This window comes from Eleginops maclovinus, chromosome 1 (assembly GCF_036324505.1).
Source record: "Eleginops maclovinus isolate JMC-PN-2008 ecotype Puerto Natales chromosome 1, JC_Emac_rtc_rv5, whole genome shotgun sequence".
Lineage (NCBI taxonomy): Eukaryota > Metazoa > Chordata > Actinopteri > Perciformes > Eleginopidae > Eleginops > Eleginops maclovinus.
Window position 1 is genome coordinate 15,741,016 of NC_086349.1, and position 25,034 is coordinate 15,766,049.

The 25,034-nt window shown below is 40.5% G+C and overlaps 1 protein-coding gene across 1 annotated transcript in view; it reads right to left on the reverse strand.

Moving 5' to 3' along the window:
* The window catches only part of LOC134867415 (chemokine-like protein TAFA-2), a 62,265-nt gene that overhangs the window by 23,921 nt on the left and 13,310 nt on the right, over positions 1 to 25,034 (reverse strand). The window contains exon 2 of the mRNA XM_063887962.1: positions 6,776 to 6,876. Within this exon, the coding sequence (XP_063744032.1) occupies positions 6,776 to 6,875 (100 nt within the window). The 5' untranslated portion in view covers position 6,876. The remainder of the gene's footprint in view (positions 1 to 6,775; positions 6,877 to 25,034) is intronic.

Genomic DNA, 25,034 nt, shown 5'->3' on the forward strand with positions numbered 1-25,034 from the left:
TCTAATAATAGGAAATGATATGTATTGGTTATACATATTTCAGAGCATTTTTCATTGCTTGCCAAGAGGTCACTTGAAAGAGCAATTCCCATCTCAATGTGACTTTCATGTAAAACAAAGGCAAAGGAATTGCAGACTGCAAAATTGAAAATTCAAATGCATGTATTCGTAAGACTGTGTTCCTATGAATACCAAAGGCGAGGATTGTACAAACACACAGGAACAAAACCGCTGCGCCACCCACCAGGCAAATACCTCTGGAGGACAAATTGGAAATTGAATCATAAACTATAAAGAGCCAAGGTTGAGTTCAGCTGTGGAAGAAAAGAGAGTCTAGATGGAGGTGGAGAGGAGAAAAGAAAAAACGGCTGCATTAAATAAAAGTTCACTCTTTCTCTCCTGCCCCTGCAGAAATTCATGCTGTGCTACCTGATTGAAATTTCCTGGTTTAATAGCTGTGAAATAAAGTAAAAGTTGGGAACAGGAGGAAAAAGAGAATATGAAACAGAGGGCAAAAAGGAGGAATGGAGTGGTACCAAAACATAGAGCGAGACTGACATTTAAACTCAAAGTCCAAAAGATTAATGGATTTAATGAAAAGAGAATTACTTCAAAAACTGCAATCAAAGTTTCTTAGTGATTGCACGTTTATATGTGTCTCCCTGTAGTTCTCTTGCCAACATGTTAATCCACACTACTACTGTAACCTCCTAGTCAAATCAGTGGTTTAACCAAAGGTGGAGAGTCAATAAAGGCTTAAGATCTACTCTGGAAACCATACAGATGTACCAGGCTGGGTCTATGCGGGGTTGGCTGGTGGGCTAACTGGTAACGATTAGTGCTAATGAATGCAATGAGAGGGCTGCAATGAGGTAATCTCACTGTGCAGCCAGAGGAAACTCTCCATTTGCACCAATTAGAGCAAACACATAATCAGACAGTGGCCATTTCTCCCAGACACATACTGTAAATACTTTAATTGTTAACTCATGAGGGTTTGACACTTGCTGCGAGTGTTTTGCGAGAATCCTTTCCTCAGCATCTCCGTCAGCATCTTTCTCCGATTGTTGAGTTTGTCAATATTCCACAAACTCAACAACTCTGATTGTTGAGTTTGTCAATAACATGCTGACAGACATATTCAAGTCAAAGTTTTAAAATAATGCTGCCCACTAGCTTTGACGCTTCACTGATTTTTCCTCCAACAATATAATAACTATGACATTCATGGTTATGAGGGAAATGGCTGAACAGGTGGTGATCCCCTGACTTTTTTTCTAGTGCTATTATCAGCTTAAAATTTGAATTGGTTCATGAATACCTGAAAATGTAATTAACAAATAATAACATTCTAACATGCCAAACTTGGATGTTGAACTTCTGATGCTGCTGATCATTATCTTTTATAGAATCAATGAGATAAACATGTAACGTGATAAAAGATTCCTAAGGAAAAAGAACATGTCTTTAGTTCTTGAGGTATGAGGCGTTACACCGCTACTGTTTTATCTTTTGAAACCATATATAATCTGGAATCTGCCCAAAAACTGAAAAATACACATAAATAGCAAACGCTGCAGACACATACGTAGTTAGATATATTCACAGCAAATGGCTAGTCTTTAGTAACTCAGTCACAGCCTCACTGTCCGCTTTTGTTTATCTGTCGACCTGGTTCTTCAGGCACAGGCCGTGAATCATACCGACTCCTAGCAGAGTGTATCTCGCTGTCTGGCATCACCTTTCTACTTTCATAGATATTCATTTTCTACACTTTGTGGAAAATAACAGCTATAAACACACTCCCCCCCTGGTAGAAATAATATTTGAGTGCTTTGGGATTCTCTTCTTAAATATTTCAGGAAACAGGCAATCAGCTTGAATATATTTCTCCTGTTCACATCCCTTGAAAACGCCATGGAAACATGTCTGACGAGTAATAAATACAGAAGATTATCCTGTGATAGACTACAAAAGGCCAGAGTGCTTGTAGCCTCTGTTATCAAATACACTCCTGGCCCCTTAATAACTGAATACATCAAGGTTTAAACAACACGTGCAATACCAAGGACACACTGATTGGAGAAGGTGAGTTTATGCAAATGTAGTTCCTTGGAATTTGTCAACACTATTGAAGTGCAGCGAGGGAGAAAAGATGAGACTGAAAGAGAGCCAGGGGCTATATAATACCCATAATGACGAACAAATGGTTTGATCATAATTAACAGGTATCTTGATTACTGTAAAGATCATGCGTCCTCAGGGGAAAACAGTGTGACAAAATCTAACTTAATTTAAATTTGATGATGAGCAAAATGGTAATGTTTAGCCCTACCATGACCTGTTTGGACTACAAGAGGTGTAGGGACTACCTTTATTACCCATCAAATCAAGAAAAGTCATTGATTTGCTAGCCCTTCATGGCAAAGTTGCCTAACAATGTATGCGACATTACCTCAACACTAAACTGTCATGATCCCTCATGGTGGCTGTTGCAATTTTTGTCCTACCATTGCGTTTCTTTTATTTTTGATTGGATAACATTATTTTGCTCATTCTCTCACGTTGTGTTGTGCCTCTACAAAGGGTACACAACAATTTTTTTTCTGCTTTTGGCTAATTTGTATGGTTATGAGGGAAACTGTCTCTTTGGTGGAACTGCACATTGTTTAGAGGTCACAAGCTGTAAAAGATGGGGAACCATTAGTTTACTATTTCATTTTAATATTAAACAATAAGCGTGTTGCTTGGGCCTAATTTATACCTTCTTGTTTCAGTCTCTGCCACCTGATCTTGAAACGCGAGTGGGGGAGGTGTGGATGGAGGCGAACAGTCCTCTAAATCTGTATAGCAGGTGGTCTCCTGTGACAAATGTGGTTCCCAAAAGACTCCATGCCGTAAAAGTCACACTCACTTTAGTGTGATCAAATCAAATCCCTCTCTATATTGTAACCTACTCCCATACTCTAACTGCCATTTTACGGGGACATTAACACCCTAACCAAACCTAACCTTAAATCCAATGTCAAGGTTTATACAATTGTCCCTTTCTCTTCAAAATCTTGAAACTACATGTGCATGAATTGCATGCTACTTCATGCAAGACAACGCACATTAATTTGAAGTAAATCCTGAGCTTCAAAATGCACATTACTCTTGGAATACCAAGTACATTTTAGTATTATAAGAGACTCAATGATGATCATTTGCTATCTTAATTATCTTTCATACTCCTTATAATAACTTTACTTAGCAATTTGGCCTCTTTTTTCTCTCTCTCTCTCTCTCTCTGTTACATAAAAAAAACATAAACACACACTCCATTTTTTAACCAGTTAAATAAACCGGGAGAGAAGGCTGGGATGTTCATCACAATTGTAATCTTCAGCTTGAATTTTTCAAAGGCCATATGGAGGCGTGCTGTAGACGAAGTAGAGAGTGCAGTTTTACTGTGGAGTTGTCTTTAAGGAGGGCAGACAGCCTGTCTCCGCACATCACATTAGAAAGCCTCTTTGAGTGTGCATGCATGTAAGCGTGTGTGCATGTTTTGTGTATCTTTCCGTATGCATTTACTGCAGGCCTGTGTGCCTCACTGACTGACTGCACATGTCTCTATGAGCTTGTGTGAGAGTGATTTAGCCCATGCATTATAGCACACCTATACATCTCCGTCTTTACATCTCTGTTTGCCCTTCTTGGCAGACAGAATACCTTTCAGAGTAAGTTAAATTCTTAGCAGCCTCTAATCAGTGGCGATGTATGGAGATTGCAACCGAGAATCAATGACTCGACAGTGTGTGGTGAAGTGATCAGCATAATCGCTGTTTCGCTTTATTTCAAAATCCAAGTCAAGCTGTTTCTTTAGGACTATTGGCAAAGCTACTGAGACGTTTAACCAAGGCCTATCTACAAATAAGATCTCTTGATTGTAGCAGATCTGTACTTCACTAAGAGTGTTAGAGCTCTGTGGTCTGGGTATAAAGCCTGACATCTTCACACAGTTCTGTAGCAATGTGTATGATTGAGCATGAGAGTAAGAGAAAAAGACAGGAGGATGGATTGTTTAACAGATGGAGAGGCACCAATGGCAAAATAGAAGCATATTTTCATATATTCTGTTCTGGCCTGAGAGATAGAAATCTGGAGAATAAAAGGGGAGCAGAAGTTAGGCACGAACACACACATTCCCACACAGACATACACACGCAGATGAACATGCATGCTGAGACTTCTTTTGCCACTTCTAAACCACGTCGACTTTCCTCCTAAGGTCGCCACAGCTATCTTTGTCAGCACATGCCTCTTGAGCTGGAGACCAGAACACACACATATGGCTACAAATGAAAATGCCTTTTTACTATGCTTAAGGGATCAGGAGTTTAATCTCTGTTTTCCACGGCAAAAAGCGGGAAAAATAAAACATGAAAAAATCCATCATACACAGCGTTTTTATCTTTGAAGCAAGAACATTGAAAGACAACATGCAAGACTGCTTCCATTTTCATCAGTTTCATTTTCAGTCATTTTTTTGGGATGCCAGCATATACAGTATGTGAGTGTAAGACAAAGAGAGAGTTTGTATGTGTGTACCATAAGGGTGAGAGTGTCAACCTTGGATTGACCTAAGGGATTGTATTTAGTAATTATCTGATTACTCGTCTGTTTTTCCCCTCTTCGACAACCTGCAACTGGATAACGCTGTAACTCCCTGATTACAACTTACTCTACAATCAATCACCCATTAACGGGAGCACTCAGGCGGTACACATGCACATAACACACACACACACACACACACACACACACACACACACACACACACACACACACACACACACACACTCACACACATATAACCGTGTCCGACTAAAAGACAGACCCCACCATTACTGCCACCATGTCAACGGATAGTCTGATAAGATAACCATGAGAAAATCTTCAACGACACAAAATAAAAACGGCTAAATGTATTGTTATTGTGTGACTTTCCCATTCATGTCTCTCACACGGCCGTTTCCATGGCTTTGTGCAGAGCTCAGCACTTCCCTGAAAGCCTAGGTAAGAGAGCATCTCCATCCTCTCTCTGCCTTTTCACCATATTTCCATTTATGAAAATGTTTGCCCTTGCCATGTTTAAAATCTCTCTGTGAGAGAATTTAATGCCTAGCAGCCAGAAAACAGCAGTCCATCTTACACACACACACACACACATACACACACACACACACACACACACACACACACACACACACACACACACACACACACACACACACACACACACACACACACACACACACACACAAAGCTTTTGCTATAGGTAGTTGTATTCCTGCAAGGACACACACATAAACTTGCACAAAAACCTTGTATTTCCTTAGAAGTGATAACATTATGAGGAATTCCCAATGTCCACACAGAAGGCCAAAGGATTCACTCACGATCCGTCTGAGATGCTGCATTCTTTTAGAAAGATATAAAGAAGAGACCCAGAGTCATCAATCATTTTCCCTTCCACTCATCCACTAATGGAACATCGGTAGGAGGCAGATGTTGAGACACACAATTCATTGACTGCAGTATAAATATCTTTAGCACCAGTGACGTGAGACGCGCAGTAACAACAATGCCAAGACAACCAGTTCAGATGAAGGGCAGATTGTGCATGCCGCTTTATCAAGACATGAAAGCCAAAGGCAGAGCTTAACATTTTCAAGCCATCACTGCCCTTCATATACAGTCAAACCAAAGACAAGATTTACAGTCATCACTTCTTGGTTGTATCCTTAGGTGATTTTGTCATTGTCCATTACTTATTTTTGGTCAGATTTAACATGTTAGTCACGTCCCCGGGTCTATCTAGTTTTTGCTCCACTAGTCTGGAGGAGCAGTGTTGAAATAACATTTGCTGGCTTATTTACCACACGTCTGTTACAGAGGCATCAACCTTTAAAACTTTGAGACGGACGTCTCGCAACCCCTAGTGCTCCAAAGATGTGCATCTTTACAGACATCAGAGAAGTGAAGACTTGATGCACAAACACATTTTAATCAAAACATTTGTTGTTTTTTTAATAATAAAGACAAGGCATTTGGGATGATTTAACCCATCCCTTTTGAAATATGGCTGATGAAACCCATCCCTATTGATATATGGCTGGGAAATCTTCTTAAAATACATTTTTATAAAAGCTCTGTATTCGTAGGCTATAGAGGCAGCAGGTACCACATGCTTTTTTCCCCGGAGCAAGGTAATTTTCAGTGTCACACAAAAATGATCATTGTAAAGCTAAGAGGCGACGATACCCCGCCTCTGGGCTCAATCATGCTCGTGACTCAGCGCCTTGGCTTTCGTGGGTGGGGCCTCACACAGCAAGGGATTTCCAATTCAGAGGACTCACTGCTGTAACCTACGGGCATTTGGAAGGACGCCCCAGTCTGATGGGGACTGAAAAAATGTGAAAGCCCCTGAACTGAAAAGACCTTCCTTGTTGGATTACTCACACTCCCCTTCTTTTCATTAAATAACTTATTGTGTGTTCTTCCTGGAAACTAGCCTCTGTGGTCTCGTATTTTATTGTGAATCCAACCTCTGCATTCCCTCGGCTGGCACGCAACCTATTCACTCTCACTTTACAAAACTTGAAAAGAAATTGTCTGCAGAGACTGCCTGCTGTTGTAATTCATGATCCAATACCATGAATGCTGCACAAAGCATCACCCAAGTGAGAGGATGATGCACAGTACTACACACACATGATTGGGCTTACAGTACCTGTGTGGCTCCTGTGTGCCTGTGTGAGGGACGCCAGACAGAGGGAAAGCAGTAGACTCCACACCCCTACTCCACAAATACAAGGGCCCCGTTCCCGCATTCTGCCGGAGAGAAAGAGAAACACACATAGTCCATTAGAGAACACACAGAGTAAAAAGATTGTGCATGCCTTTATCAGCTGTGTTGTAAATACAGCTTATTCCCAATTACTGGATTTTAGACATGCTACCAAGATCAATCCTAATGACCTTGGTATTCTTTTGCCTTTTCAAGTAGTTCCAGTAAGTCAAGGTTCGACTTATTGAGTAAAATATCTCCACATCTTCTAAATGGATTAAGACAACATTTGGAAAAGACTTTGATTCCCAGATGATGAATTCTAATCATTTAAGCCATGCCCTGATTTCTCCTCTAGTGCTACAATGAGCTTGACATTAGTGGATTCAAGGTAAATGTCTCAAAAACAATTGAATGGATTTATGAATGAAATGAAATGAAATTAATTTTAGTGATCCTGTGACTTTTAAAATATGAGGTCAAAATAACAAAGGACTTTTTTGTGTTTCAATGTTTGAAGGCTAACACAAGCTGAACTGAGATGGTTAACAAGGTACAGTTAACATTATATAAGCATTGTTGTAGTGGAACATTTTAGCATTAAGCTAACACAGCCTCACAGAGCTTTTTGCATGGCTGCAGAAATGTAATTTGGTTAAAGCCCAATTGCTAAAATCTTAGACAACCTTCTCACTGTTAAACATAAAGACACAAACAACATTCACACAAACCATACTGCAGAGAACGGAAAATAAATATAGATTTGCTCTGGGAAAATGATTGTTTACTGCAAAAACATTCAAACAGAAGAGGATAAAGTGAGGGACTCAGAGAGTGGAAAAAAAGGAGGAAACATTACTTTGGTAACTACGTTTTATTCTCTATCTTGGCAGCTAATATAACATGTGAAAAACACGGATGAGCCAATTTCGTATAATCAAGCACATATGGTTATATCCAGTGATCAACTACTTTGTTTGTGTATTAGATAGTTGCTCAAAGACAACATATGTTGAGTGAAGAGGACTGTAATCCAAACCAAAACAGTGCAGAGCTTTAGCTTGCACAAAAACCTCACAAACAAGAAATAAACCTTCTAATAATAATAACATTAATGTGATAATAATGAAAGCTTTCTCATAAAAATACAACCAAACTATTGTAATAAAAAGAATGACAATCAGTATTAAACTTTTGAAACATATATTGAATATTGGATTACATTTTTTTTTTAATATATATATAACTCTGGGTTTGATGCAGACAATGATGAAGAAACACAAGAAAACATACACAATCTGTTGTTTTGTGTCCCTCTCTTTGTGCAAATGCTGGCATGTGTTTGCATCGCCGTGGTGAGCAGGGATGCATATGATTAAAGCACTTTGTATTGGGAGCACTGAGTGGGACAGAAACTTCCACCACAGACAAACAAACTCTTTTTCTCAACCGAGGAAACTGTTTTTGTAAGTAGGCTTGTATACGTGTTTAAGTGTGTAAATAAATAACTGCAGGAGGCTTGCAGAGAAAAAGCAAATGTCTTAGAATAAAGAACAACATGAAAAGAAATGTAACAGCCCATTTAAGCCAAAACATGTCATGTTAACATTGAAATTCAAAAGGAGCTGGGTATATCTAAGTGGTTGGGAGGATGTAGAAACATAGAACACTTTATTTAAATGTGTAAACTACTCCTCTGGTTTGCAAAACTGTAATGTGTTTGCACCTCCAAGATTTGATTTCTGTCTTTTTATGTCTTGACGGCGAGCTTTTTCTCTGATTGGAGTGAGCATGTTGTTGCTTTGTCCCCTTTTTCTTTCTGGTAAAGGTTTAAATCACGTACTGCAAGGAACTCTGAAGACCATAATGTGACACAATAGAAGAACTCAAAATTGGATTCAATGTTGAAAGCACAGTTTTCCCCAAAATTCATATTATCCTATCTAACATGGCTGTGAGATGTTTCATGAAGGAACAATTTTCTTTCAGAACGAGTCCCTCACTAACGAGTAGAAGCAAGCTTTCTTCTGCGCAGTGATTTGGTTTCCTTGGTGTAGTTTTGGTAAAAAAAGAATATCAAAATTTCATCAATTTTATCTATAAAAGAGTAACTAGTGTAACCAGGACATGATTTTTTGAATGAAAAATTCCTGTTAAGTTTTTTCAAATTGTATTATTTTGCCGCTTTAAGCATCACAAGAAAAGTGCCTACTTCCATTTTTCAAAAGAAAGCAGGCATCTGCATGGCAACTCACTTCAAACATTAAGGATTGATGAATAGCAGGTATGAGGGAAATATGCATTTTACATTTTGCAGTCAACTTTACATTTAAAAGAGTCTCTATTACTTTTCATATGGTTGATTTACTTTTCTCGTAAGCCAACAAATGTAAAGCAAATAAATGTGAAATTGTGAAATTCGTTTGAGCAGATATGTGATGATGTAAGTAAAAACAAAACAAACATTCCAGGTTAATAAGAGAGTGTGTGTGGATTAGCTTAGTGCAGATAAGACTATACACACAGTTTGCTCTCAGAATATGAGCTGATAGTCACATTTGTGTGTGTGTGCGTGCGTGCGTGCGTGCGTGCGTGCGTGCGTGCGTGCGTGCGTGCGTTTGCCATGAGGATGTGTGTTAGACCCTGGCTTGAGTTCTGAGCTGGGTGTGTGAGTCATCTGACTATGTAGCCATGCATTTGAAGAGCTGGGAGGAACTGCAAAGCCAGGCAGGCTGAGCCAAGGCTTTTTGTGTTTAGAGGGTATCACACACACACACACACACACACACACGCACACACACAGAATCATACACATCTCTGTTTTAGTGTCTCTTTTCTTCCTTTCTCCCATTTATTCCTCATTCCTATATCCTCTTCTCCCTCCATCCTCCTCTTCACCCATTTCTCTTGTCCACATCTATGCTCTGCTTGTAGTAAATGATAAGGAGACAAAGCAGAGACGCAGCCTGCTTCCTCTTCAGCTCATTTAGACACACAGCAGTGTTTGTGATGATGCAGTGCCACTTCGTTTTGGCTGGTTGTTTGGTCTGTCTGCCGCAGAAATTAGTGGGTGTGCGGTACAGAAATGAATTCAGAATGGAGCAGCAAAAGAGAGAGAGAGAGAAAGGAAGTGTAGGGAGGTGTGTGTGTAAGAAGGAGTATGTATCTGTGTGAGCCTGCGTGTGTTGCTCAGGTACACAGGGGTTCTGATCAATAGCATCTAAGCAGTTTGACTCGCAATCATCAGTATTAAACTCAAGAGCCGATGAAGACTCTCTCTCACACAACATACACGTCTGCACAAACTCTCATATAGAAACTAAAAAACAACAGTGATTTCATTCTTTAATAAGCCTAAAGAAAGTTGAAAACTGATCGACGGAAACTGCTGAAAAACCCACAAAAACAAAGGCGTGTGTTTACGTCATTCTGAAGCATGTTAATCCCATGCATACATACAGAGAAATGTCTCCAGCAGCCCCTTCAGGAAGTAGACCTCATGTAGAACTCCTCTGATCATATTCACCCGTATAGAAAGCAGCTTTGGATCCTATAACCCTTGATGATGTAGCTTTCATTAACGGAACACATAGGAGTGAAAGAGAACGGAGGAGAGAGAGGTAGAGTTGGAGAAAGATTGGTGGTCTCCGATGAGTTCTGCAGTCTGTTCCTTCCCTTTAATTAGTCCCATTGGAATGGCCTCCCGCTCCATGCGGCTGATCAGCTTCCCCTCCATATCTCCAGTCTGTATTTGCCTTGTGTGTGTGTGTGTGTGTGTGTGTGTGTGTGTGTGTGTGTGTGTGTGTGTGTGTGTGTGTGTGTGTGTGTGTTGAGTTGCATCTTAGCCAAAGCCGGACAGACATCTCACGGGCATATGAGCTCTTGTTGATCTCCCAACAGGCAATGAGAAAAAAATGTTGTGGAAATACATTAAAATTCAAGGAGATTCCATTCCCTGAGATATGCGCCATTTGGAAAAATAGGATGCCTGTTCTCTCTAGATCAGTTTTTGTGATAATTAACATGAAGTGGTTTTAAAGAAATACATAACTGAATCGGTAGTTTATAATATTAAGGAATGATTTTCAGTCAGTGAAAAAAAGTGTGCTTTAATTTGTACTTACACACCCGTGGCTCTGTCAATGTAAACAAAGTGGCTTAGACTCAACTCTAGGACAGTAGGGGGGTATATTTGTTTATCCAGTCTCTACCTGTGAGTCATTATTCATATTGTGCTGTTAATTGTAATACTAAATATGCTCATAATCAAATTTGATTTTCCCACGGTGGTCCCGATTAAGCAGGATGACAATCTACAAAACCATCCAATAAATATAATACATGTCGGTCTGAATAACTTGATGTCGACTCCTCTTTGTTTATTGCTTTGCTTTGGAACAGAAATAAAATACATGTACTGAAGGACAAGTCTCAGGACCAGACCAAATGTTCTTCACTGCAGGTGACACAATTCCAGTCCTTTATTTAGTCATATTAAGTGTAGTGTTATTATTAAATGTCAGAAAAGAATAATTGACCTACTTGTGGGTGATGTACTGTATGTGATCCCTACAAGCATTTACCTGGTTTGTGCATGCTACTCTGTCTTTGTTCATGAAGCGTGCACATGCTCTCCCTCACACAAAGGTCTAGCATTTGTAGGACTATGAATGAACAGCAGATATAGTTTGTATTCATCCTGACTATTCAGCATGGAGATGACTATCTCAGTCTCCTGTGGAGTGGTTCCAAGGCTCAGGTCATCAGATACACACAGACGATTACACTGCTAATCAAAAGAAATGGAAGATATTGTCTGATATTGTCCAGAAGCAGCATGGAGAAACTAGAGGACAAAGAGAAGATAGAAAGGAAAAATATGAAAGAAAGGAGACCAGTGCATAGAACAAAATTGTAGAACCAAAGGCGGCAAATATTTTACAATTTATAATTTCTCTATTAATCAGTAGATAGTATTGGAGGTGCAGCTTTTCTGCGCAACACCATATCAGCATGGCTCTTGGGATAACAATGTTGGTCTGTAAGAGACAGGTGCTTTGTTATGAGTGAGAATTATTGGCTGAAAACAACAGTGTTGTTCACATAAAGCACGTTACAGACGTGCTATCAAGGCTGAAATGTCTTTCTTCTCAACTCTGTCAGCAAAGTTTAATACATCAATGTATACCCAGAAATTGTTTTCCACTTTCCAAGTAGACAGGAGATTATCCCAGCCTAAACTGGGCGAGACAAACACATGTACACACATACAGTACAAACTAACCAGATATGTCAAACAGAGAATCCAGTTAAGTTCAAAACCTTCACTAACTTGAATGAGAGGAAACTATACTTGCTACAGTAGAAAGAAAATAAGCAATTAAATGCTGCAGTCGCGTGTGACCATCATTTAATATTTGCAGGGATACAATAAATGCAAAGTTGCTAAGTTAGCACACAACAGACGGTGAACGTAAGGATGCAACAGAACAATACGGTAATTTGTCAGAAGGAATCTGTGTATTCTTATGACTTAATGGAAGGGTTTGTTTTGTAGCCAGAGTTAGGACTGTGGCTCTCTAAACCTAATTGCAACCTCGGGAGGTTTCGCCTTGATTAGGCCTCCCTGATCCTGCCAGGGGCATACGTGTGTGTGTGTGTGTGTGTGTGTGTGTGTGTGTGTGTGTGTGTGTGTGTGTGTGTGTGTGTGTGTGTGTGTGTGTGTGTGTGTGTGTGTGTGTGTGTGTGTGTGTGTGTGTGTGTGTGTGTGTGTGTGTGTGTGTGTGTGTGTGTGTGTGTGTGTGTGTGTGTGTGTGTGTGTGTGTGTGTGTGTGTGTGTGTGTGTGTGCACTTGAGAGTGTATTTCATGTTAGCTTCATTAACGAAATCCACAGTTTGGCCTTTGTGGCTAAATTAACTCAATGTGACCTGTGGAGAAAGCCAGGGGCTCCAAATTAAGCCTCCAATTTAACAAGCATTGTGGAAACTCAACAATGTGTGTGCACGTCCAGGAAGAAGAAATGGGGATTGGAAGATTGTAAAAAGGGAGACAAGCAGAGGAAAGGGAAGCTTTTGACCCGCTCCTCCTCCAAACCTCACCCTCTTATATTTCTTTGCACTAGTATTTCAGCTGTAATCTATGACTTCAGCAGATTGCACATCACATACTTGACATTCCCATCTATCAAATCTGCTCTGGCCTGCTGATACATGTGTGTCCCTAACACATCCCTAAATCTTGATTACACCCAATGGTTTCATGTTCAATCTTTTTTTATCTCTCGCTCTTTTGCTCTGTCTCTTTACCTGGAGAGCTAGAGGTAAAAAATCTTAGAGGTAAAAATCCTTATGTCACTTAAAGTCCATCGTCCACACGCGCCTCAGCATCCCTAGGTCAAGGACACACATAAAGACAAGCACGCCTGCACACATACATAAACAAAACAGAGCTGCAGAGTTTGTCTGCTGACAGTGCAGATCCAGGTAGTAAATGCATTTATGTTGTCTGAGCCCTTCTATCACCCGCAAGTCCGACAGCATCAGACAATAAAAGAAAAAAGGGAATTGCCAGCCCTCACCTACAGGCGCAAGCTACACCACAGCTATAAGCTGGTTTAAAACAGCAAAAATAACATCAAAGTCTCTTTCTCTATAGAATACACAACTCACCACTTTCATATTTATCTATCACATTTTGACTACACTTCAATTTTCTGCAAGGTTGTTGGGCAATAAAAACACTTTGAACTACATAAACAAATGCAAAGTAGGGATCTCTCCAAGCTTTGGAATTTTTGAAATATATTAAAGGGAAATGCAAATGGCCTGCACTGTGTGGTCCCTGTCGTGGGTAGAGAGGAGAGCGGCAGGCATACGGAAATATAATCCAGGGGGAAGAAATGGCTTCTTTAATTCAATTTCAGTTCATGGTTTTTTTGCTTTTGTAGCCTCTTGGCTTGGATTATCTAACTGCTGGCTAAGTGGAAACCATCCAAGACTACAGTAAAAGCCTTTGTTGATGAATGTTATATTTGTTCTGCAGAGTAAGAGTAACTGTAATAAATGCAGCACTTTTTCTGACGATTGACTTAAGATCAAAGCATTAAGGCAGTTCAAGTGAGAGTCTCATCAAAAAGAATAAACTATAAGGATCCCAGTACTCCTTTGTTTCTGAACTCACTGAAAGAAGAAGGATGCAGCTTCTGCCTTTCCAGCGCTTTTTTCTGCCTTTCCAGAGTCTGATTTCATCCGTCCATCTCCCAGAGAGACAGGTGAAAGTGACTGCCGGTAAAAGCACTTTCTCTCTCTACCTTCCACTGCTCTCTCCTTCTCCCCCTGAGCCCCTCTCTCCTGCTCCTCCCAACTTAATTGTTCATCACACAGTGGTTTCTGGAGGACTGGAGCTTTTCCTCCTCTCCACCGCCCTCAGCTGGTATATTTAGATTGTGTCGCTCCTCCCCTTCCACCTGTCCCTCTCTTTCATTGCTTTCTTCAACATGGAACCTGATTTGCTGGTCACATCGCATGATGTATGTTCATATAATATTCATGGTAATTCAATTAATTCAACTATCAACGATCAAAATATCTTTATTTATTTACTTTAAAACACCAACACGAAAAACCCTCTCTGCCTCCAGCTCCTCAAATGTGAGGATTTGCAGTTTCATTCCTTTTAAATTGAATATCATGATAATAATAGGTTTTTAATGTTTGGGTTATTTGTTTTAATCCGGTTCTTATTTCCACTAGTGATTATCTTTTAATACTGTTATAGTTGTCATTGAACACATGCAGTTTTTGCTAAGGGGTCAGCACGTTATTCCTATTTGCATTTTTATTTGACTGAGTTATGACTCTGAGAAGAAGCAATGTGAATCCTGATGAAAATCCTTCAGTAGGGGGCCAAAGGTTAAACACACACACACACACACACACACACACACACACACACACACACACACACACACACACACACACATACACACACACACACACACACACACACACACACACACACACAAACATAGCCTGCTTAGATGAAACCTCTCATGTTACCCACTAGAGATTACAAATTGAAGTGGCCTATAAGAAGCTCACTAAAACACACACACACACAAAATGTCGTTCCTGCAGGACAGCAATCTCAGACACTCTGAAACCAACACCTGCCACTAGAGAAAACACACACACACACACACACACACACACACACACTTAAAAGCACATAGTGAGCTCTCGCTGTGGCTGACTTGCACGCAATATTTTTGTTAAAAATCAGTCATGTCGAGTTACAAGACAAGCTGCAGCCATTTGGGGAAACCTCAAGATCTTTAAATCTGAGCATGAAAAACTCCATCCAGAACCGGATTCCTCCATGTGTGCTGGAGGAGGACTGCCAGCGCTGCTGGTTACAGTTAATGTAAAAAGATTTTGGTTGAGAGAGGGATAGTGATGGAGCAGGGTAAAAGTATATAAGGGGAAGTCAACAGTGCACTTTCCCTGTTGTTGTTGTTGCTGTTGCTGTTGCTGTTGTTTTCCATTTTAGAGAGAAAGAGATGAAGATGTGAGTAGATGAGAGGCAGGAGGTAATCATTAGTGTCCAAGCTGCCCTTAGAAACTTCTGCCTCAGTTTAATGAATACTTAAAGAGGGGAAAAGAGCTTGGGAGATGGTGAAAGGGCATCGGCTCATCTTTGCTCCCTTTCTTTCTTTCCGTTTTTTTTGTCTCTCCTTTACTTGAAAGATTTCCATAAAGGGCAGGAATTTCTGAAGAACAATGTCGAGATCACAATGGGGCTTCTCACTGATGGTTTCCGTCCTCTCTGGTCTCATTCTGTAATTCTCCCCCGGTTCAGACCTATTTTTCTGCCCTAAATCCATAATTTTGTAAATGAAGCATCTGCTTGGGTAGTCCCAATAGGCCCAAGTGCATCAGGCTGACAGACACACACATGCATAACCACACACATCATCACCATAAAAAATGGTTTTGCTAACAGTCCCAAAAAAGTATGTAGCAAAGAAAGTATCTATATTTCTATATCTTATTGTTTCTGTTATTGTACAGGTTGTATAATGTTGCTGAATATAATATAGGGCAGTGGGATGTGTGCACAAAATATTATAACATCAAATGAACAGATGCTTTATATGCAGAGGCTATGAATCATGGTAATATAAAGGCTGGTTTCTGTGTCAACTACTACCCTGTAGTTTTTAAGTATTCCCAAATTAGGACAGGTTTTTGTCCAGTGCACACTTTATTTTTGTGCAAGTCTCTTGCTGCCATCGGACAGATTAAAAAATACACCTTTAAGAAATACATGTTAGGTGGAAATATTGCAGGGATAAGCCAACAAGGTGTTGTCAATATTATTCCACAAAAAGTCCCATCAGTTGTAATTACGTCAGTGTTTCTATTGTGAATTCATTCTTGGTGTATTGGCATGACAACAGACTACAAGGGAAACCATACCAATGACCTGGCAGACGGGGAAGACAACAGGATTAAAGCAGGAATGTTTAATTGTAATCATTATCTATTCTCTTCAACTGTGTGTTAAAACTAAAAAATAAACCACAGAATTTCAAAATGATCTCCATTAATAATTTTCCCTATGTAGCTTTACAACCATCAATAATGTCAGCAATTTAGGGTGTCAGATCCTTGTTCCTGTGTGCATGGATGCACATGCACATGTGTTTATTTGAATTAAGCCTGTAAAAAATGTTCACCACATTTCTTAATAAATAAATGCAACACACAAGATAAAGCAGAGAATCTCATGCATTTCACTTCACCCCTTTTCTTTTTGTCTGTCTCTCCTCCCCAGATCTTTCCTCAGTGTTTTCCTATTTCACCTCGCAGCCTGGTGCACATAACTTATGCATGCTGTTCTCATACAGGTTGCCATGATTTGGTGTGTGCCTTTTGAGCATGTTCTCTGTGTGTGTGTGTGTGTGTGTGTGTGTGTGTGTGTGTGTGTGTGTGTGTGCAGCCAGCAGCCATAGATAGCAGCAGAGCAATAATGGTGTATAACTCATCCTAATGATGCAACAGTGAAGCAGCAGGTAAGGTCAACCCCAGAGACAGTGTTGGAAGGTGAACTGCCTGGACACACACACACGGACACACACACACACACACGGACACACACACGGACAGACTCATGAATGAATCAATCCCAGACAAACACACCTCCAGGCCCATAAACATGTAACCTGCCAATTTCTATATCACTCCTGATTCACTTTCTCCCATATTTGCCTGCAACCTTTTTTATTTTGTTTTTTTCCTGTCCTTTTTCTACTCTTCATTTCTCCATCCCTGCTCGTTTCTTCTGCCCACCCTCCATAACCTCCTCCTGTCCTCCCTCCCTCCCTTCCTCTGTCTCATGGTGATATTGTTGGAGGTCAGTTGACGCCCTGAGGAAGAGGGTTGATGAATAGATCCATGATCACTGGCTGTAATTACAGTGTCAAATGAACTGTTAGCTATCCTGTGTGTGTGTGTGTGTGTGTGTGTGTGTGTGTGTGTGTGTGTGTGTGTGTGTGTGTGTGTGTGTGTGTGTGTGTGTGTGTGTGTGTGTGTGTGTGTGTGTGTGTGTGTGTGTGTGTGTGTGTGTGTGTGTGTGTGTGTGTGTGTGTGTGTGTGTGTGGCTGCATTGTGTGTGTTTTTTGTTCTTTCCTAATGTGGTGTCAGCTCCCCAAAGAAGCAGTTGCCATCTCAGCATACACTACAGCAGATGGGCTCCAGTTACACACACGCAATATGTACCATTCATTATAGTCTGAAGTGACAAAAATAAAAGTAGCACGTCCAATTGGAATATTTATAACTGTTTATGTTTGTTATCAGGGAGCCTGGTGCTTTTTAGTTCATCCTCATTATATCATCTCTGTACATGCTCATACAAGAGAGAAGACGGGTTAGTTTCTGAACATTAAAATACAGAATGTCCTGTCATCGCAGATTCAACTGGGCAGTACCCTCTTTACACTGCCAGTCAGTCTGGCAGATGTGGAGTTTTGGCACACACACACACACACACACACACACACACACACACACACACACACACACACAAACTCCCATTTCAAGTTATTGCCAAAAAATCAGGATGAGCTATTGACTTCGACACACATCCCTCCACCACACATGATAATGGAAAGCCACCGGGGCAGCAGATCAGCAGCTGGGCTGGCAAGAACCAGAGGCAGACAGACGGACAAAGAGGGAGTTTAGATTTTCTGGTGGGGAAATTATGTCTCATTTTGTTTCTGTCTCACTCGTGTAGAGGAAATAGAAAAAGATGCTTTTGAAACTGGTCCAAATTACTCTCAAGTATTTTCAAATTATAATTTATTATAAGCTTAGGTCTCAGAGGCTTTTTTTTCACTTAGAGTGTTTCCCAAACCTGCAGTAACTGATTTTTGTTGGCCACTTTGAAGTGCAAACTTAAACAAAGAAATATCATCAATTATTTCTTACCTTTGATTATGATTGCAAGCAATTACTTCTTTAAACATCATGAGTTAAGGAGCAACATTATGATCAATTTGGAGAAATGGTTAAACAATAAGTTTAAACTCATTAAAACCTCACATTCTTTACCACTAGCAACCCATTTCACATTTTTACATTGTTTTCACTTGTTTATTACACAAATATTAGTTATAAAAACTCTGCTTCCGGCTCACAAATGTTGCTTAAGAAATAAGCTAGGATAGAGAGAGTGAGAGAGTTTCTGCATCCCAGTTTTAAGATGTGGTTTTTCTACATCCTGTTTATCTCTGCAGACATGTTCCTGTACTGTCACTGTAGGTTGAGTAAATCATGTATACTCTCTCGCACAGATGAGCCTGCAACACACACACACACACACACACACACACACACACACACACACACACACACACACACACACACACACACACACACACACACACACAAACATGCATGCCTCTGTGTGTGTATGGATGTGTCATATGCACAACAAGAAACACATTTACATTGCAGAGGCAAGGCACATAATCAAATCAGAGCTGCACAGGAAAGAGGAAACATGGAAACACATTCACTGCCACGTGTGTGTGTGTGTGTGTGTGTGTGTGTGTGTGTGTGTGTGTGTGTGTGTGTGTGTGTGTGTGTGTGTGTGTGTGTGTGTGTGTGTGTGTGTGTGTGTGTGTGTGTGTGTGTGTGTGTGTGTGTGTGTGTGTGTGTGTGTGTGTGTGTGTGTGTGCCAGAAAGAAAGACTGACAAAAAGACGGTGTGTGTGTGTGTGTGTGTCTAGTTGGTATTCCAGGGTGGCTTGTTGTGAGTGTGGTTTCCCACAATTCTTATCAGAGTTGTGATCACAGAAAACTGGTCTCCTCAAATGGAACACATCCCTGCCTCGCACTATCAGTCACACACACACACACACACACACACACACACACACACACACTCTGTCATCCCTATGTTTCTCTGTTTCTCATTCCTTTCCGTGAGTCTAATTCAATCTTCAATTCATAACAGTAGCTGAAACACGCACAGCCAAGAACATGAATGCAATTTGGAACAATCTGAGGTGAGTGTATCTGTCTTATGAATATATGAGGCTTTTTTTTTCTTTGCAAGTCCTGCTCTAAACCAGCTTTCAGCCTGGGGACCGATAAAACAATTGCAGGCTTACAAATGGATTTAAAAAATGTAGGGGAAAAAAAAGATCCCCAAATACAAAGTACTAGGGTGAAGTAGAGATGTAATATTCAGTGGTAAAAAATAAAGAGGTCGAAACTTTAACACTGGTGGGGGGGGAGAGAGGGTGAAAAGACAATTATCTGCCAGTTATGTTGATCTTGTTTTTCAATGTTTTTGCTCACTGCATTTGATGTATGGTTTGCTGTTGGCATGTATTTAACCACATATAGCACAGTGTTTCTAAAATGCATTACCAATCAAAGCTTTAATGGTGCTATTATGACCGGTCGTAACAAGTGTGTGGATGAGCTCTGAGCAGATCAGCTGTTGCAGACAAGAAGTTAGCAATAAAGTTGTCTCATGTCGCTGGACGTATTGGTGGCCAGTTCATTGTGCTCTTTGATGTTGAGGTTGTTAATGCGTCAGACACGCAGGACTTGTAAACGTCCTTGTGCTATTAGATTGTACTTGAGTTAGCTTCTTTCATCCCCTTTTTTTTTCTTATATTGAAACACTCACTTTAATTAAGATATTTACTAATTGCTAAGCTATTGATATAGTCGAGTAACTCAAAGTGCATAAGCTGTATGTACTCACTTTAAAGCAACGCAGCACTTTAGTAGCGGTGAGGTACGCTGATATGCTGAGGAAGGCATCACACACAGCAGTTCATGCAGAGATAAAAAAGTGACATGGAAAAATACTTAGATTCTGTCCTAGTTAGCATCCTGCTGCTCAGTCTACACACTCAAACATTCACATAAAACGCACACACACACACACGCACACACACACACACACACACACACACACACACACACACACACACACACACACACACACACACACACACACACACACACACACACACACACACACACACACACACACACACACTCCTAAGCCACTAATGAACAGGCTGCTTCGTCACTTGGGATTTCTCTCCCTGTATGTTTCTTTTTCTCTACCTTTACTACATCCCTCTATTCATCCCCCCCTCCCTTCTGCATTCCCCTGTCAGCCTCTCTACTCCATGGTTTAAAGGTTTGACGTGTGTCACTCATACAGACTGGCAAGTTGTGAACCCAACACATTTGTATGCAAAATGACAAAGCATTTTCCCCCAAAAGCAATTCAGATAATATTAATATATAACAGTAAACTAATGAGATGCACTCATTGCTTTCACACACACACACACACACACACACACACAGACCCACACACACACACACACACACACACACACACACACACAGACACACACACACACACACCTATGATTTGAAGTAATCTTCAGTCACTGAATACATTAGCAAACACCAGTTTGACACCTCTTGTAAGTGACTGAGCTGTCACCTCTGCATCTGCAAATTGGATGAACAAATAAATCCATAATTCTCAAACATCACAGGCTATTTTTTGCTAATCCCCAGATTCGTAATGTATTCATGTTATTCGGCTTCACGCTTCACATGAACAACCCTTCGTATTCAAATATTTGTTCTCACATCCTTTTAATCAAATGTGCATGGATAGATATGAAGAATGTTTAAAGCATTGAGTCTCGCGCCTTTAGATAGCTCGGCAATCCATTTGAAAACCGAGAGATACACTTGCGTCATAATTTGACATTGTTTTGCTCTGATATGTGTGGTAATTCAAGCAACTAGTTATTTCTCAGCTTTTGTTGCTGGTCACAGTTGCGTTGTGTGTGCCTCATCAAAGACTTACAGCTATGAGCCTTGGTGTGAAGGCAGACTTCAAACGCTTCATTTTGAGTCAGTCATGTAAGCTGTTTTACTCTGAGGCGGAATATGTTGAATTGTTCAAGCCAGGTTAAAAAACCTTTGAAAATTATCTGTTTCATGCAGATGTGTGTAACAGAAATAGAGAATATTTAGAAAAATAAATGAAAATAGAGAAAGGATCATCATGACTGATGTCAGCTAACAAAGTCAAAACTGATGTTCTTCATCTTCAGTTCAGTGAATCCCCAACACAGGGATTCTGGGGAAACATAAAAGAGGGTATGAATTTAACCTTTAACCATATGCTGTTCAACCAGCAGGTGGATAAATCATGCAGACTTCGACTGACTACTAGCACAATGGAAAGTTACCCAAATATGAACATGTCAGAGTAAAGTGAAACGTTAGAAAATAGGTCTCCCAAACATTCAAAGCAGTAGCAGCAGCGTTACAAATCCCTGAAGTCTTGGCATCCAATATTTCTTTAAGTATTGCCTAGAATAGTATTGTTATCTAACATTCTGTATTAAAGTAGTGACTAACCTATACATTCATTCAAAGTATATTTTCCTTTTGTAGGAATAAATGTGGTGCACCACTGTCTTACTTCCTGGTGATTAAGTAAGACATTAATGCTTCGTAGTATTTTCTAATTGCAGCTTTCATGAAACAAGCACATCAAGCCAATAAATTACAATCTGGCAATGTGTTTTGTGATATAGTAAATAAAAGTCAAGAGAAGGTTATCTGGACACTCTTTCAATAGACTAGCTCAAAAGGTCGCAAGATCTTCTGTATTACGTAAGAATTGAGACTTATTTCATTTAAACTAGGTATCATTATCTATTAAAGCCATTACTGTCACTTTTATAAACTCTGTGATATTTCACAAAATGTAAAGTGTTAAAACTGAAATGTAGTATCCAGGAAAGACAATGGTGATCAGTGATTGGAAGTTAGGTGTGCACATTCACACCTAACTTCACACAAATTCACACATGTGTGGGGCTGATGATTGATCAGCTCACTGAACAGTCAGTCAGGACCGTGACAGCCATATGTATGCATATTTACTGAGAAGCAAATTGGTACATGTGCAGATCCATTACCTTCAGACACTAAAAAGTCTGTGGAAAATAATTTGGGTTTACCTTTCCTAGTAATTCTATACTTTAAATATCCACAATTGTCCCTTTGTTCTATAATATGTAAACTCCTCCTCAAAAGAAAGGCAGTTCTTTGATGGTTTGATGGTCGTGAGAGAATTATTGTCTTGTTTCTTTAACACCATATGTGTTTTGTTTGTGCCAAAGGACCCAAGTTAGACACCAACACCTAAAGGAAATCCCTGTGGTGCTAATAAATGATAGTGTTGCATTAGCCCCCTCACTGGTTTTACTTTCTAGCAGCTGTAGTTAGCTGTAGGGTGCTGTCTCACAGACAAGGCTACATCAAAAACAACAGCGGACAAACAATTAAGTGGTCACAGAGGTATGCGATTTAACAAAAGCTGTCTGTTAAAATTGCTGTTGGAATCACACAGCTTAAGAGAGTTTGGTGTGTGTGTGTATGTATGTGTGTGTATGTGTGTGTGGGGGGTCCGTAATTAAACTTGGTTTCTGTTGAGCTTCTCAAGAATAATACATTTAAACAAACAGTACGCACACCCATTCCCACCACCTGATTAGGCCTGATTAAAGATGGGTGTGTGACAGGAATTCAGATGTATAGCACGGCCCATGCTGTCCCATCGACAGCAAAACCACTTCTGCACACACACACACATACACACACACACACAGTGTCCCATCAGCCCTGACAGCATATTGCCAAAATAAACAACGTCAGCCCTGTCAACACAAAGATCTCACGCTGCCAGCGAGACACTCAGACATACACCTGGTCGTAACACACACAAATATAAATCTGGGCACACACAGACTCTATAAACACATCTGCCGATCAGAGATGTGCAGAAACACACACAGCAGGGAGATAAGGATCAGTGGGATATTGGTATTACAAACACACATGCAGACACCTGCACTGTTTTGCTCTCTCTTTCTCTGTCTCTCTCTCACTCTCATTCTCACTCTCGTTCACACACACTCCACCCCAGACAGAGATCCAGACTGTTACTGACAGACTGGAGGACAAGTGATTTCCTGGCAGCAATTGTCTCCTTGCCTTTTAATCCGAGCTGTGGGAGGCGTGGGGTGCTGACATCCGAGACCAGTGTGTGGGATCCTCTCATATCTGACCTTTAACACAGCCAGACCAGAGCAGGTAAAGGTCTGCAGCTCCAGAATGACTTGCTTGGATTTAAAACAGCACACAAAAGCTGAAGCAAAAATAAGAGAGAGGGGAAAAAGATATAGCACTGGGATAAATTGCGTGGCCTTGAATAAAAACCTATTAGCCACAAAGTAAAGTAGTAGATGTTCCTTCCCCTTTCTTTTCAAGATCACTGATTCACAATTATACTGTTCTCAATAGAGCTTTTGTGACCATGAGGAGTAATGAGCAAAAGCTTAAAACGGTATGACGCTCTCTGAGTATCAGCATATTCACACGACTATTCTGTTTATCTCTGAGTTGAATTTGATATTCAGAAAACCAGAATAGAGTGCTCAATAGGATAAATCAATTGCCTCACTCAAGGCCCCATTGAAGCACATAACTCATCATGAAATGTCATCAAAGATTTGGCATTCAGTGTCAAAAACGTGACTGAATAAAATCCAGGATTATATCGAATCATCCAATAGCCTCATGTCTATAAATAGGATTGCAATAAGACTTTGTCTGGGAGTGTTTTTTTGATGTGGTATGGCATCATGGCAAATGTTAATCAGGCAGCATCACCAAGCGACCTCCAACATCCACAGCTGTCCTCAGCTAGGACAAGGGAGATAAGGGCAAGCTTTGACCTGCCACTGTACCCACGGCACCAGCCACAGGGGTCAATCAGCCAGGGGTGCCACGTCTGTCAGGGCCAGGGTGAGCCGGCTAGCTGGTCACCAAGCAGTTTAATCTCCAACAGACTGCCACCACCTGGCACTGCTGGCCCTTCATCAAGCCCTGCAACCCTTCAGTCTGGCCACTTCCACTGTCATGTTGCACCGGATGACAGAATGACATGGATGGATGGAGCACATAAGTGCAGGCAACGCATGCAGCATATATTTGAACCTCCATCTTGAAGAGAACACATCATGAGTTGTACTCCCCCGACCAGTCCTGATTTGTGCAGGGTACGGTTAGAGTCACGGGTGGCCCGCAGGCTATATTTCTGCATAAGTTTATGTGAATACATGAAAGTTTGCCTCAGAGGAGGATTTGCTCTTGGGTCCTTGATTACCAGATTGTAGTCAAGCTTTTTCGAAATGACACAATTCTTAGACTCCCCTTTAGGAATATAGCATGTGGCTTGTACTTAAATCTTCCATCTGTTGCATGCGGACTTAGCAATTTGGCAAGGCTACCCACGCCTTTGTTGTGAATGTGTGCTACAGAATTTTTTATGCCTCTGTATGCAGTGTGAGGTTATGGTGTAGCTCCAAAATGAGGCTGATGAAATCACAAAATTTGAAAACAGCAGCTTTATTTCCCTATCCTCCGAATCCTACGCTCAGCACATTATCAGTATTTTTTCAGACATAAATATATGCAGACAGATCCACACTATGCCCCAATTCCACAGCAGAAATGCACACACAGACAGATATGACTTTGGAACAGGTTTAACCAAAACATATATCAGT